Source organism: Coloeus monedula (genome assembly GCF_965178545.1).
Source record: "Coloeus monedula genome assembly, chromosome: Z".
Classification (NCBI taxonomy): Eukaryota; Metazoa; Chordata; class Aves; order Passeriformes; family Corvidae; genus Coloeus; species Coloeus monedula.
The window spans coordinates 10,087,481-10,102,501 of NC_138822.1; the positions used below are offsets into that span (position 1 = coordinate 10,087,481).

Here is a 15,021-nt window from a genome sequence, read left to right on the forward strand (position 1 = left end):
GCGTCTCGCCCCTGGGGGGCCGTGTCCCGTACGGGTGCGAGGGAACCGCGCTGCCGCCAGTCCCGGTGTGCACGGCGAGCGGGGTGGGTTTGGGGACTGATAAACTCGCAGCATCGAGGTCATACGTCAGGGGTACTGCCTGTTGAGTTTTTACGCTGGGGATTTTATTTTTCAAATTATCTTTCCAGAAATGGAATTTCCATCTTCTTTCACTAGAACTGAAAGAGCGTTTGTTCACCGGCTCTGTCATTCTCTTGGACTTATATCTAAAAGTAAAGGGTAAGTTTGACTCTCATTTTTCTGTATTATTTTCTCTTTTTGGTGCAAATTTATAGGATTTCACTATCAGTGTTAAAACGACCTGTATTTTCTTTTTTAGCTTATCCTGCGCTGTTGCAAGGAATGGTACTAGAGAAGAAACTTTAAAAAGTAGATATGAGAACAAGCATCTCTGTGCTTTGCTTGATGTCTGAGTAAAAAAACTTGTGACGTGCTAGTTTGCGATGCAGTTTTGTGAATTTCATGTGCATAGAAAAGACTCCTCATGAAGATCTGTCGTTTTTACTTTTTTCATTGCAGTAATGCGTGTTCAGAGGTTTTGCATAGAATCTCCTACATTGACAGCTAAAGTGTAACTTAGAGTAGCACGTTCAAAAGAATGCTTCTGTTGGGAAGCATAGGAGAGGGTTCGAGTGTTGCCAGCAGGCAGAGGGAGATCATCCTTCGCCTCTACTCAGCACTGATTAGGCTGCACTGGGAGTGTTGTGTCTGTCCAGTGCTGGACACATACAACACCAGGAGTTGTACGCAACACCTCCTGGTGTCCTCACCAGGAGGACAGAGACCTAGACTGGAGAAAGTTCAGTGGAGGACCAACAAACCGATGAAGGGGATGGAGCATCTCCTCTGTACAGAAAGGGCCAGAGTGCTAGGACTGTTCAGCCTGGAGAAAACAAGGTTCAAGGGCGTCTCAACAGTGTATATAAATACTTGGAATGAGGATGTAAAGAGGACAGAGCCTGGGGCTGCTGGAGGTGGCTGTGACTCTCCTCACAGAGGCTGCCCCTGCCAGCACCTGCGCTCCTGCACCAGTCTTCCATCCCTGCCAGGGACAGGCCACTGGGCTCTTAGTGTGACCTTTTGTTCTTACCCTGAGAAGTAATTTTGAAAGGGTTGATATGTCGGTTGTAGCCCAGGGACAAGTTCGTTCCATTTCAAATATATTTACAACAATTCTTTGTCACTTTCGTGTCAGAGTTCAGTCTGAGAAGTAGTGCAGTGTTATGGTTAAGTGTTTTGGCTCAATTTCTACATAATAAATCTTTGATAATGAACATCCTGAGATCTGATATATTTTACTGGGTTTTGTTAAGGTTTGGAGTGTTACTAGCAGGGAGCTTTTTTGTCTATTCTGCCGATTTGTTGATTTTTAACTTTTAAAAGTTTCAAGTTAGTCTAGAAGTCAGTTTGGTGTCATAACTCAGTATTGATTGGTAAGATGATTGGTAGAGCTGGCTGTATTTTGGGAGATGAATGCAGTGATAACCTGGGTACAGTCATCCAATGTCTTCAGTGACATGTTCTGCACTACCCCCTATGAAAAGTGGGTGCTTTTGATGATGACTGTTGTGAATGTTGCATTATGCTACTTAGGACATTATTTGGAAGATTCCAGTTATGACATTTTATTTGAAAATAAGCTGAATTGAAAGAATTATTGTCAAAGACCGTTACACAGAGGCAACTAGTTTGCTTATTCCTAAAATGCCTTTTTTTTTTTCTTTCTCCCAGAAAAGGAACAAATCGATACCTAACTGTAAGAAAAAAGGATGGATCAGAACTAAAACGTGCAGTAATGACTTGTGCCTTAACTCCTGGTACAAAACATGCTGTTCATACTTTAATTCGGAATTTTCCTGTCACAAATAAAGAACGAACAGAACTTCTGCCCAAGACAGAACGAGGAAATGCCTATGCTGTTCAATCTGGTATGTTCAGTGTGTCTTGTGATATGGACTTGAAAAGTCAACAGGACTCTAAAAAACAACCCACAACCCAGCTACAAAACAAACCCCTCTATGTTCTGTCTCCTCTTCTGTCCTGACACCCTTCTTTTCAATCAAACCTATTAATTTTCTTGACTCTTAATTGTTAATGTAGGGTCTTTTAAAATCGGTGTCATGAGGTGCTCAGGCAGTCATGTCACCCACATTGCAATGTCTCCCTTGTACCAAGTTAATTTTGATTCTTTGAGCCAATTTCAGCCAGATTTTTTTTTAAATACAATTGTGAAATGTGGATTCCTGCAAGTTCCGGGGGGTAAGATTGAAGAGACAAGTGTTACCATCACTCTGTGTAAGAACACCCTTAAGAGAAAATGAGAGTGGCTGTTGTGCCTTTAGAAATCCATGTTCTTGATAAAATAAGGAACTCATATTTTGTTTTGTCATCTTCTAAAATAGATTCAGTCTCTAAGAGCTATTAAGTAAACTAAGGATATTACGTAAAAGTCTTGATTTATAGAGTATGTAAAGTTCTCTGGAAGACAAACCGATATAAGATGGGTTTTTTAAACAATGCTTTTAACGTGGGTGTTGCTTTAACAGTTATGGCTGTGGAAGTTCTCTTGCATTTCTGCGTACAAAGCTGGCTGTAGTGAACAGAAAACATAGCAGGATGCCTTGTTTTGATGGATATTTCTGATCATTATGTTTGTGCTTTAAGTGCTTCCCTTGCTAGTTTTCTTTTTCAGTTGTTTTCATTTGTTTAATAGGATTGTTTAGTGAACAGAGGGTAACTGTAATAGAAGTACCAAAAAAGCAATTTCTTAGGGATGTAGGGTATAAATTAATGAATAGTGTAAAATATCTTTCTTGACTTCTCCACAATGGGCTTTAGCTCCTTTTGTCTTTTAGTCTGTGTTTGTCTTGGTAAAACAGTGTTTGTAGTTTAATATGTGAATCTGTTAATTGCATTAAATAATTGCATTATGCCTATATAATTGCATTAAAATTGAGTTTAGAGTGAGCTTCTCATTCTTCTGGAAAATAATTATTGAGGAATTATAGAGTAGCATTTACAATACTGATGTTGAAGTAGCCTCCACAGAAGACTTCAGGTTTTTCAGCTACTTATGCATTGCTTTCTGGTACACTCCAGGACTCTCGATACATTGTGTTTCAGTTAGTACACCTTAAGACAAGTTTAAGGGACAAGACTATTAGGTTTTGTCTGACTGACTGAAATGAGGTTTTAAAAGACTAATTAGGATGTGAAAGAAGGCATATGAATCACAGTAAAGCTGACCTTTTGTTGGAAAACATGCTTGTGAATTTGGAAATGTTTATGGTGGATTTTTGTAGGCAGACTCTTGAGATGGCAATGTGGAAACAGATACAAAGGCCAAGAAAATGTGCCCGGGCTTTTTTTCTTGGGTTTAGTTTCTATTTCTCTTTAAGCTCTTCATGCCTTTTTTTAGACTCGAGCAATACACTGGAATAGTTCAGTTGTGTTGAAAATTTCAATGAAAGTAAAAAATCCTTTGAACTATATTTATTTCAAGCACCATAACAGGATCAGTTACCATGAAAATGACTTTTAAGTATGTCATAGGTTCTCGCTCGATCAACAGGGACGCTAATAAAATCAGGAGTGTTCATTTCTAAGTACATTTTTAAGCAGTGCTTTAATGACCTTCCTTTGTAATTTATTGACTTCTCTTCACAGAAAACAAAGAAGTGAACAAGACAAGCGGACGACTTAGCGATGGTATCCCCCAGGTTCCTGTGAAAAGAGGGGAATCAGAGTTTGATTCCTTCAGACAATCACTACCAGTTTTTGAAAAACAGGAAGAAATTGTCAAAATAATAAAGGACCATAAAGTTGTTTTGATTGTAGGAGAGACTGGATCAGGAAAAACTACTCAAGTATGTTTCTTTAATGAAATAAAAAACATAACAGTATTTATACCAAACTGATGCTAAATCTGTAATATTTCTGTAATAAGGAATTTTTTTATTCTAGTTTTAAGGCTTTTGTTTTCCTATGTGGTTCAAAGTCTTGTGTTTCAGTTAATTTTTTTGCTTTTGCAATGCTAAGTTAGCAGATACATATTAAAAGCATAAATGGTTCTGCACAATTTTCTGATGGATAACAGCTTTTCATTAAAATAATCATAGAATATTGAAGGGAAAGTAACTATAGTTTTGTATACCCTTTTTCCTTCTAAAGCTAGTTCTGCTCCTAGTATCTAGAGTATTATTTTGTTAAAATCAAAGATTAGCTGAAGGGTTTTTTTAATAGATTTCCTTGAAGCAGGAGAGAGAAGCTTCAACTTTTTTTGGTTAGTTGGTTAGTCGGGACTTTTTAGTTTTGTTTTTGTTGTTGTGTTTTGTTTGAAACAGATCAAACTTTATAGCAGAAATTGATTTTTGTGGCCTTTTTTGCCACTTCAGGTACATTTGCAATGATAATCTTATTGTGAGTCATTTTGCAACCTGTGTGATAGTGAGGTGCAGTTAAATTGTTTCACTGTGATAAAAATTACGAGTTTATCAAATGAAAAAGTAAATTTAAACCACTTCTTTACAGATCCCCCAGTTTATTCTTGATGACTGTCACAGAAATGGAACTCCCTGTCGTATATTTTGCACTCAGCCGAGACGTTTGGCAGCACTTGCTGTGGCTGAAAGAGTGGCAGCAGAAAGAAGAGAAAAGATTGGCCAGACGGTTGGTTATCAGATCCGTTTAGAGAGCAGGTACTGATGAAATTTCTTTTAAAGTCAGTTGATCTGGTGTCAGTGTCTTTAGTCATGTGAATATTTAAACTACAGTGTATTTGGGATGCAGCCCAGTAAAATACCAGTGCGTATAGGTAGGATGTGTTATTTTTGGTAATGAATGTTTAAGAGTTGAAAAGGACGTTTTTTCTCCTGTATTTTGCAGCTTCATGCAGTGAGTTGTTCTGTAGAACTGAACTGCAAGTGCTTTCTCCTGATTTCTTCTAGGGAGTATGTCTGTGGATATCCTTGTCCTCTCTACTTTAAATACATGTAAATCCAAAATTTCTGCAAGCTTTGAAAATAGGTAGGAAGGCTAGCATGCTGTAACAAAATCTATATAGTGAGAGTTGATAGGGCATTGAAGGGAAAACAACAAAATTGGAAAGTGAATGATGATGCTGAGCATTAACAATCTACTTTGGGTTAAATTTACTCTGTTTCAGCTTTATGTTTAAAGCAGAAGCAGGAATTCTAGATGACCTGAGGAATTTGTTCCTAAAGCAGAGCATGGATGGATGAAAGTGTGAAGATTGTGTGTGGTTTCTAAACTCCTTGAATTGTGTAAAGAGTGGGATTTTCAGGAACGGGTGGCAGTTGGGATACACTTGAGAAGATGGCAAAAGATATGGCTGGTTATGTTGCTTATATGGGTGAAGATAATACATTTCTAATGAAAATGAATTCACTTGAATATCAAAGCCAAGTTAAAGAATTTTAATATGCATACCAAAGGTTACAAGGTTATTAATGGATTAAAAGAGCAAGTAAAGATGAATTGCTGATAAGGTGGATGATTCGTGTGTGGAAGGATTATGCTGAATGAAGGAAAAATATAGGTTAGATGGAAGAATTACTGGAAGCAGTGCAGAAGAATCAAAAAGTTCGCTTGAGAAAGTGCAAAACGGAGAGATGGCAATGTTTCTGTTTTGGCAAAAGTGTTAAATGGAAATGTTTGTAGTAACACAGAAACCGATCTTTTAGTGTTCATTAGACAGTAGTGGTGATTTCTAGAAGGCTGCTGAAAAAGAGAGGGGAGTAGAGATTAAAAAAGTAAAGCACTTCCATCTGGTATGCATTCCTTGAATTCAATGTGTAAGAGTATTTTTGAAATGCAGAAAAAATTCCAAACTTGAAAAGAAATGCACACACGTGTGTGTGTTCCTTTGTATAGTAGTCTACATTTTTTCTAGAAGTTTTTAGTACTTAAATTGGCAATGTTGGAGGAAGTAGAGGCAGTTCCTGTTTTTGCTTGCACAGCTAGCACTGCCACAGGTCGTAGATACTTTAAAAAAATTTTAAATTATTGAAAAGTCAAAGCATTTGAAAAGGTTCAGCTGATGTCTTTGTGATTCAGTCAAGTATAGTGTATTGGGTTTGTGTGGCAAGGTTTTGGTAGTGAGAGGGGTGTTTTTTGTGAGAAGAGGCTTCCCACATATCTGATAAAGCCTCTGCCAGCTGGCTGTAAGAGAGAACGGCCTCTACCTGAGGCTGAGCCCATTGGCAACAGTGGGCATGACTCTGGAATAACATTTGAGAAGAACAAAAATTCTGCGCAGCAGTACAAGGAGAGGAGTGAGAATATGTGAGCGGGACAGTTCTGCAAACACCAAGGTCAGTGTAGAGGAGGAAGAAGGAGATGCTCCAGAAGCCAGAGCAGAGATTCCCCTGCAGCCTGTGGTGCAGATTGTGGTGAGGCAGGATGTGCCCCTGCAGCCCATGGACATCCACAGTGGAGCACATATCCACCTGCAGCCTGTGGAGGACCCCAATACCAGAGCAGGTGGTTGCCCAAAGGAGGCTGTGACCCTGTGGGAAGCCTGTGCTGGAACAGGCTCCTGACAGGACCTGTTGCCCCACGAAGAGTGGAGTTTTCACTGTTGCCCCACGAAGAGTGGAGTTTTCACTGGAGCATTTTTGCTGGTGGGACTTGTGGACCCGTGGGGGGTCCCGTGCTGGAGCAGTCTGTTCCTGCAGGACTGCACCACATGCGAGGGACCTACACTGGAGCCATTTGTGAAGAGTGTGAGAAATCCACCACCTGAGGAGGAAGGAGCAGCAGAGACAGGATGTGGTGAAGTGACCACAGCCCCCATTCCCTGTCCCCCTGTGCACTGAGGGGTAGGAATTAGAGAAAATTGGAAGTTAAGCCAATTAAGAAGGGTGGGGTGGGGGAAGGCACTGTAACATTTGATTCTGTCTCTCATCAGCCTGCTTGGATTTAATTTGTAGTACACTAAATTAAATTGCACAAGTCAAGTCGGTTTTGCCCATGATGATAGTAACTGGTAAGTGATATGTCGGGACATACCTGACCGTACCTTGACCCATGAGCCTTTTGTTGTGTTACTTCTCCCCTGTCCAGCTGAGGGGGAGAGGGATAGAGCAGCCTGGGTGGGTGCCTGGCATTCAGCCAAGGTCAGCCTTCCACATGTAGACAAATACAAAGGCTGTATCTGAGGATGTTCTGAAGAATTGAAACCTGTTTTTTCGAGGCAGTCCACACTGAATTTTCCAGTAAATTAATACAACACGGTGAGGTTCTCAAAGTTCTGTTTCACTTCCTTATTAATTTAGAAAAAAATGAATCTCACCTTATTAATTAATCCCTTGTCAGAAGTTTTGGAGCCTTAGCACTAAGAATTCTTAGGAACTCCTAGGAGACGGGCATAGTTTATAAACAAATAGTATGCATGAGCTCTTTGGTGACAGAACTGTGATTCCAATTCTGGCGAGGAGCTGTTCAATCTTTAATTTTCAGTAAATAGTGGAGAGCTGGCAGCATTTAAATGGTGAAAAAAGCTGAAGCATCTTTGTGAACTGTTCACTAGGGTTTCTCCAAAGACACTGGTAACCTTTTGCACTAATGGCATACTGCTTCGCACGCTGATGGCAGGAGACAGCACCCTATCAACTGTGACACATGTTATTGTGGTAAGGATCTTGTATTTTGTGTGAGTTGGAGCAGTATATATTGTTTCTTAATTGGAAGATGAGATCCTAGTTTTCTGTATTAATTTGATGAACATTTAAGGTGTTTTTGTTAAGTTAGAATCTGAATTAACTCTAACGAGTTACTCTTTTTTTTTATTGTAATTTGCAAATTTTTCTGGGGTTTCTTGTTTTTTTTTTTTCTTGTAAAAGCATCTTATTTTAGGTTCCTGCTAATAATTAATTTTGGAATTGTGATGTGATTGTGGAGGGCAGAGGTCTGAATTTTTCTGAATTTCCTCAACAGAAAAGCCTTAGGAAGGCTTACGTAGAAATGGTTCAATGTGAGTGTGTCAGAATTGCTTGTTTTCATGTACTTGATTTTGCAGTACCAAGTTTGTAGTCCCTTTTGTTTTCACAATGTGTTCAAGATAAAATGCAGTCTAATTTCTAACAAATTATTTGTTTTCATGTATGATTATGTGGATTTCCTGTTGTGGCGTTTGATAAATCAGTGGAACCAGAATGTTTACTGCAAGCTCTTCACTGCTGAAAACAGAAAAAAACGTGGTCATTTTAGGTGCCTGTCTGTTTACCAAGGAGGAAAAAAGCTCAAGAACAGTTTGTGCATTCTTGACTTCAGCCTGCAAATCTCGTGTTTCAGTTCTTGATTCATACATTCAGAATATAAAACTAAACAGAAGATAGATAAAGATGTTTAATCATTCATGTCTTAATGATAAGCTTTGTGCATGATTTAATGGATTTAAGAAATCTTTTTCTCTCATTATGTGGTTATTTTAATGCTCATCAGTTGTGAAGGGAGATTTTATTTAAATAAGATTTGTAGGATTTGCAGTTTGCGGCATTGTCTTGAAAATGAGATTCAAGTGCAAGAATTAGAGAAATTACAGATACTCATTTTGATCTCTGAAATTAAGGTCTGTGTGGGTTGTGCATTACAGTGTCTTTATGACATTTTATGTCTCTGATGTCCTTATAAAACTTTTTGAAGTATTTTTTTTACTTTTGGATAGTTTTTTTAAAAATCCTTCTTAAGCTAAACTTAAACATTTTAATACCTCTATAGTGCACCACCAAATTACATATTTTAGTTTTTAGAAAATTCATATTTGTGAAAAGTTACGATCTTGAATCTGTGATGTTTATCTGTTCTTTTTCTTTTTGGTTTTCTTTCCTTTCTTACAGGATGAAGTACATGAGAGGGATAGGTTCAGTGACTTCTTGCTAATAAAACTGAGAGATGTACTGCAAAGCCACGCTAATTTGAAACTAATTATTTCTAGTGCTGCTCTAGATGCAGATCTCTTTATTAGGTATTTTGGATGTTGCCCAGTAATACACAGTAAGTAAACTCTTGACTACATTTAAGTGAACTCTTAAATCTCAGTATACCTGCCCAGATCTTAACTATACCAAACCATTCTGAATAAAGGCACATGATAAATACACTGACAGTTACAGCACTGGTTGTTCTTTGTTTACTTATGTTTGTTGTTTCTTAACTATTTGCATCTGCCTCAGAGAGAGGTGTTTTTATCAGTGGATGTTCTGTAAGTGCAGGGATGTTCAATCCAAGAAGGAGGAAAAGGTTCTTAAAGTGCTGGTCTGCATAGTGCCACAGACCCTGGGATTTACAAGAGTGTGATACCTATTGGTATATTCCAGTAGATTCTTATTCTGGCTTCAGAGATTGCTATTAGTTGCTGGATAAAACTTGGATAACTCTATCTGTTAATTTCAGAAATACAGTCCTAGGCAAATTGGGATTTATGTTTCAATCACATGATTCTTTGCTTCATGTAGAATTTTCTCTATGAATCATGGGTTAATTTTAGGGGATGTTCACAAGAAAGTTATTTTTTCTTATTCACACATAAAAGTGTTCATTTCTGGTTTTCAGTTTTGAATTGTTGCCTAGGAAAATAAGGCTTGCAGCTTGTTGGGGGCAGGAATCTGAAAGTTACACATGATTTTAATATTGGGCAATTTTTTTTGGAGAAGAAAAACCTCTTTGTAAATTTTGTCTGGCTTTGCAGTTTACTTTTTTTTGCAGCATCTCATCCTTTTAGATCAATAGATTTATTTTGGAAATTCTGACTACTGTCTCCTCAGTTTACTACAGTGGTTGTACTGTTATCACATACTGGACTTCACAGGATAATCACAGTTGAAAAGATGCTTTTTCCAATTTTGTTAATTTAAGAATTAAAAAGAAGATAGTTTGTCTATTAATGTCATGAAAAAGGTTGATTCTTCAGCAGTATAGCTGACACAATCCTGACCACAGAAACCAACATTTTTTAGTTGTGGGTTCTGTAGTACACCGAGTTTGTGATCAGTGTTAGAAGACTTCCTTCATGACGGCTTCTAAAAATACATGCATTGTAGCTTGTCCTTTCTGAAGGAGAGGAAGTCCTAGGTGATGTGAACTTAGTTGTGGTAAGTGTCTGCTAAGGAACCAAAAACAGGTATTAGTTCTTCCTGTGTAAAAAAATAATTTGATGTCCATAAATAAGGTCTGGAAAACAGTGATGTTAAAAGAGAAATCAGGGTAAGCTCTTAAGAGAGGAAGAACATGAGAAGTAGTTGGTAAAGAAAGCCAAAACTGGCTGTGCTAATTGAGGACTTCGAGAGAAGTCCATCTCCTCATGTACTTCTCCTGAAAGAAGGTAGTTGAATACAAACATGGCAGCCTACTTGTGGGATCTTACACTAAAATTGTTTTAATTGCTCTTATATTATGTAATTCAGATGGCTGATACAATGAATTCTTCTTTGTACACCTACACAAAAGTGGCTATTTTCTTCTTCTCATTTGATAAAATTGCAGTAAATAACTGTCAATCTTACATCTCTTGCTATGAACACTTAATAGAATTGAAGAGGTTAATGAGAAGCAAGGTATGCAGCTGACATTTCCTTAATTTTTTTTTTGTGGCCCAATCACTTAAAGAAAATAAACTCAAGTGAAGATACTCTTACAAGACTTCCCAAGGCATATAAGAATTCATTAAATCAGGCCTTAATCATGTTTAATTCACTTTCCTGTCTATAAAAACTGTTTTTAAGAGCTAATATTCTTAAAGTGAATCTAGGGAGTATTTAATCCTTCATGAATTGTTTCTACTTTTAGTCCAAGGAAGACCTTTTGAAGTTAAGGAGATGTTTTTGGAGGACATTTTACGAAGTACTGGATATACAAACAAAGAGATGGTAAAGTACAAAAAAGAGAAGCAGCAAGGTTGGTGAACTTGTTAATTGTAATGGCTTGGTAATGAGTCTCATTGATTGATTGAACAACAAATAGGATGATTCTCTTTAAAATTCTGAGGTCAGATTGTTAAATGAGACATGATTAGATGACAGCAAGTATCTTTAAAATTCTGTGCTTAACGTTGTTGACATAAATTGTGATTTAAAAAAATATTTTTACTTTCAGTGGTTATACTCTTACTTCTTTCAGTTGATAAATGTTATATTTTCCCTAATTATTATGAAGCAGAATTACGTACAGCTGGGGGCTTTGCCCACATGAAAACGATACAAACATAAGATACAATATGCTGACATTTTAGGTGCAAATTAAAATGCAGCCATTCGAGAAGGCAGGATTTTGTACATCTTGTACAGAAGTGGTTTCTGTTATTAACATTTTTCAGTGCATTCTTTAGACATGGATGCATGTAACATATTTAGCTCAGGAGCATTAACACACTTGAACCAGATATAGGAGGTTCTTTTCAATTGATTAAGTATTTTAGTATATTGATTGCAGTATTTGAGAAGTTTTCCTGGCAGCTGAAAGTAATGATCCCAATGAGTTTTAAAAAAAAATAAAAAAGGGCAACCTCAAAGCTGTAACATGCAGTCCTAACTGCACATTTGTCATCGTGCTCAGCTCTGATCGCTGTGGGTAGAAAAGCTCAGTTCAGGCCCCGATGGCTTCTACTGTTTCTTTTGCTTGTACACAGAAATTAGTTGTTACATGCAAGAGTTATATCACTCTTTGGTATTTCACTTCTGGAGGAAGGTCTGGACTGAGAACTGTGTAGAAGTTAGGAAACTCATTTGAATGCAGCAAGTTGGAGGCTTAATGGGTTAAGCGACCAAGTGATATTTCTTACCTTGTTCTTATAGTAGATGTTTTCAGTGGTATGCTTTGGGTGCCCTTAATCATGGAATTTATATTGGACTGGTAAAAATGTTCTAGATTAAATAAGAGATCTAATAGTTTTAACTTTGTTAAAGACTTGATATAGCTTTTTTTTAAAAACTTAAAATAATGGATAATTAGGATGACTGTAAAACTTTTCATGGAAATCCTGTATGCATTCTAGAAGAAAAACAGCAAAGCACTCTTACTGAGTGGTGTTCTACTCAAGAGAGCAGTAGTAAGCTGGAACCTGAGAGACCAAGATCTGTCTCAAGGGCAACTGAAGAGTGTTATCTGTTGGGTGATGGTGGTGACACAGTATTTAATCAACTGGTAAGTTTTTCCTTTTGTTGGGAGATATGCTTAAATCTGCTTTAAAAACTATTTTCTAAAGGTACTGCTCCTGTAGAATTTCTCGAAGGATATTAACATATTTTATAGATGATTTTTTTCTAATTATCATGAACTACTCTAGCTGAAGCGTGCTTGTCAATTACAATGGTTTGTGCATAACATTTCTTCAGATTAAATGGCTGAACTGCCATTTCTTAAAGTATTTGCATATGATACAATAAATGCTCTAGCTGCAATATATGCTGTGATGCTGGATTTCTGATTGTTACTTGGAAAAGCAACCGTTCAGTTTCTTCATGTGTAATATATGAAAATAAAGATAAGTCTTGGAAGACATCTGTCTTTCAATACTTGTTTTCTCTTCAGACTGAAAAAGATGTGAACTGCCTTGAACCATGGTTAATAAAAGAGATGGATTCTTGTCTTTCTGACATCTGGTTGCATAAAGATATTGATGCCTTTGCTCAGGTGTTCCATCTCATTTTAACTGAAAATGTCAGTGGTAAGTTTATCATCTTGTTATGTAAGAAAAAAATAGTAACAAAATTACTTGAATTTCCGTGACTACTTTATTTCCAGTTTCAGACACTGTTACGTTTGAATTCTGATGCCTTTTGAAAAAGTGGATGGAACTAGCAGAGTTAATGAATTGTTTAGTTATTGTTCATTTGTACTTGTTTTGAAGTATTAACAGATGTTATGGCGTGTCTAAAGCAGTGTTAAAGTCACATGAACTGAGTGGTGGGATGAAGTCAGAAAACAAATTCTCTCTGGCCTGGATTTTAAATGTCACATAGGTCACATTCGTACCATATTTAGATGAAAAAGTAAGAATGTTTTTGTTTGGTTTGCTGGTTTATTTGTTTATTTATTTATTTTTACTTCTCAGTTGATTATAGGCACAGTGAAACCAGTGCAACTGCACTAATGATTGCTTCAGGGAGAGGCTTTTTGAGTCAAGTAGAGCAGCTGATCAGTATGGGAGCAAGTATCCACTGCAGATCATCTAATGGCTGGTAAAAACAAACAGACAAACCGAAACATAGATTTATTTGTCAATATACAAATGAGAGAGAAATTTCTATAGCATTTAAACTAATTGCTAACTTAGCAGACTGCTGTAAGCAATAGTAAGTTTTGACAGTTGAAACATTTTAATTTGTGTTCATCACATTGTATTCTGGAAATTAAAAGTTGAATTCTTAATTCAGAGTCTTGGGCTGTGTGTCTTTTGAAGTGAGAAATTTAAAAAAGATTGCTGTGTAACTCTTTCAGGATGGCTGTGGACTGGGCTAAGCGCTTTGGACAGACAGAGGTTGTTGACCTGTTAGAATCCTACAGGTAAGCTATAGCTACTTTGCAGAAACAGTTGAAGGGAAATATTGAAGGGAAATTTGCGTTTTGTCTTCTAATCAGAACAGTTTTTTGCTTTTTATGCCTTTAAATCTGACCTAAATAGCAGGATTTATTTGAGACTAGGTATATTTCAAAACCACACTTTTTTTAAAAAATGGTGTGTTTGTATTCAGTGTCATAGTGATTATGTTGGTGCAGATCCTAAGATAAATATAGTTAGAGTGGTGTAGACTTCTTTCATGTCATTATCTTTTATTATTTTGATGTTGGCATTGCTGTCATGATTATGTGTCTAGGCAGGATGTGAGTATAGTAACTTACATAAATCGACAGAGATGCTGATTCTGCCATGTACCATTTTAATTTCAGATGCTTATTTTAGAAACAAATCAGTTGTGTTTTTATCTATACCTTATTTGCCATATTAAAGAAACCTTACAGAAGTAACATTGACACTGGGGTCATTCAAGAATTGTTTTTTGATTAATTTACAGTTATAGTTTTGTTACCATTTTGTAGAGAGCAATATTTTTATAGCACTTCTTAATGCAGTTTCTGTTTGTATAGTACCTGCTTATGGGAGGAAGATGTTTGGGAAATACATTTCTTTTAACAGGTAAACAGGTGGTGTCTGTACTTTGAGTTCTGACACTTTGTTTCTGGTTGTGTTTCAATGAAGAGTAAGAAGGTGAAAGTTAATGCTAAAAATTGGAGTTTCATGCTTTCTTGGATTGCACTTAAAACAGTGAACAGTAATAGTATTTTGGAGTTGCCATTCTGCTACTCTTTAAAATTTGAAAGGAGTAGTCTTGTTGGTGTTGATCTAAGTTTAGTTGGTGGGTGAATACAAACCTGAAATGAACAGCCTTGATGCTGGTCTGCATTTGTCTATTATAGTGCTTCAGCAGGATTTGGAAATCTGGATGAAAGTTCGCTAGTCCGAACAAGTGGTGGTGACCTTAGTGCAGAGGACAGAGAACTGTTGACAGCTTATCATCACAGCTTTGATGATGAAAAAGTGGATCTGGACCTCATTATGCACTTGCTTTATAACATCTGTCATAGTTGTGAAACTGGTAAGTATAAACACACACTCCCAGTAAATTACTGTACATTCAGCCTTTGATGAATCCTGCCCTTCTTTGGGAAATACGAAATGAGTAAAACCTTCCAAGTGCTAGTCTACACAGTACTGATGTATATTTTAAGTGAATTTGCTGCTTAACTCTGCAAGCCTGCTTCTTTTTCAGGAGCAATTTTAATATTTCTTCCTGGATATGATGAGATAGTTAGCCTGAGGGACCGTATTCTTTTTGATGACAGGAGATTTGCTGACAATGCTCACAGGTAAAGCTTGTAGTTCCTATGGTTGAGGTTTTCATTGCTTCTTTTAATGTGCACTTACATGTGCTCTTTGTCTTGCAT

General features: G+C 37.1%; 1 protein-coding gene across 1 annotated transcript in view; it reads left to right on the forward strand.

The window, feature by feature from the left end:
• LOC309585307 (3'-5' RNA helicase YTHDC2-like) overlaps window positions 1-15,021 on the forward strand; it is a 30,354-nt gene that overhangs the window by 252 nt on the left and 15,081 nt on the right. Inside the window, exons 2-14 of the mRNA XM_082301967.1 lie at window positions 189-279; window positions 1,792-1,988; window positions 3,727-3,926; window positions 4,591-4,757; window positions 7,610-7,712; window positions 8,919-9,075; window positions 10,867-10,974; window positions 12,071-12,219; window positions 12,607-12,742; window positions 13,130-13,256; window positions 13,516-13,581; window positions 14,494-14,672; window positions 14,847-14,943. Coding sequence (XP_082158093.1) covers window positions 189-279; window positions 1,792-1,988; window positions 3,727-3,926; window positions 4,591-4,757; window positions 7,610-7,712; window positions 8,919-9,075; window positions 10,867-10,974; window positions 12,071-12,219; window positions 12,607-12,742; window positions 13,130-13,256; window positions 13,516-13,581; window positions 14,494-14,672; window positions 14,847-14,943 — 1,777 coding nt within the window. The remainder of the gene's footprint in view (window positions 1-188; window positions 280-1,791; window positions 1,989-3,726; window positions 3,927-4,590; window positions 4,758-7,609; window positions 7,713-8,918; window positions 9,076-10,866; window positions 10,975-12,070; window positions 12,220-12,606; window positions 12,743-13,129; window positions 13,257-13,515; window positions 13,582-14,493; window positions 14,673-14,846; window positions 14,944-15,021) is intronic.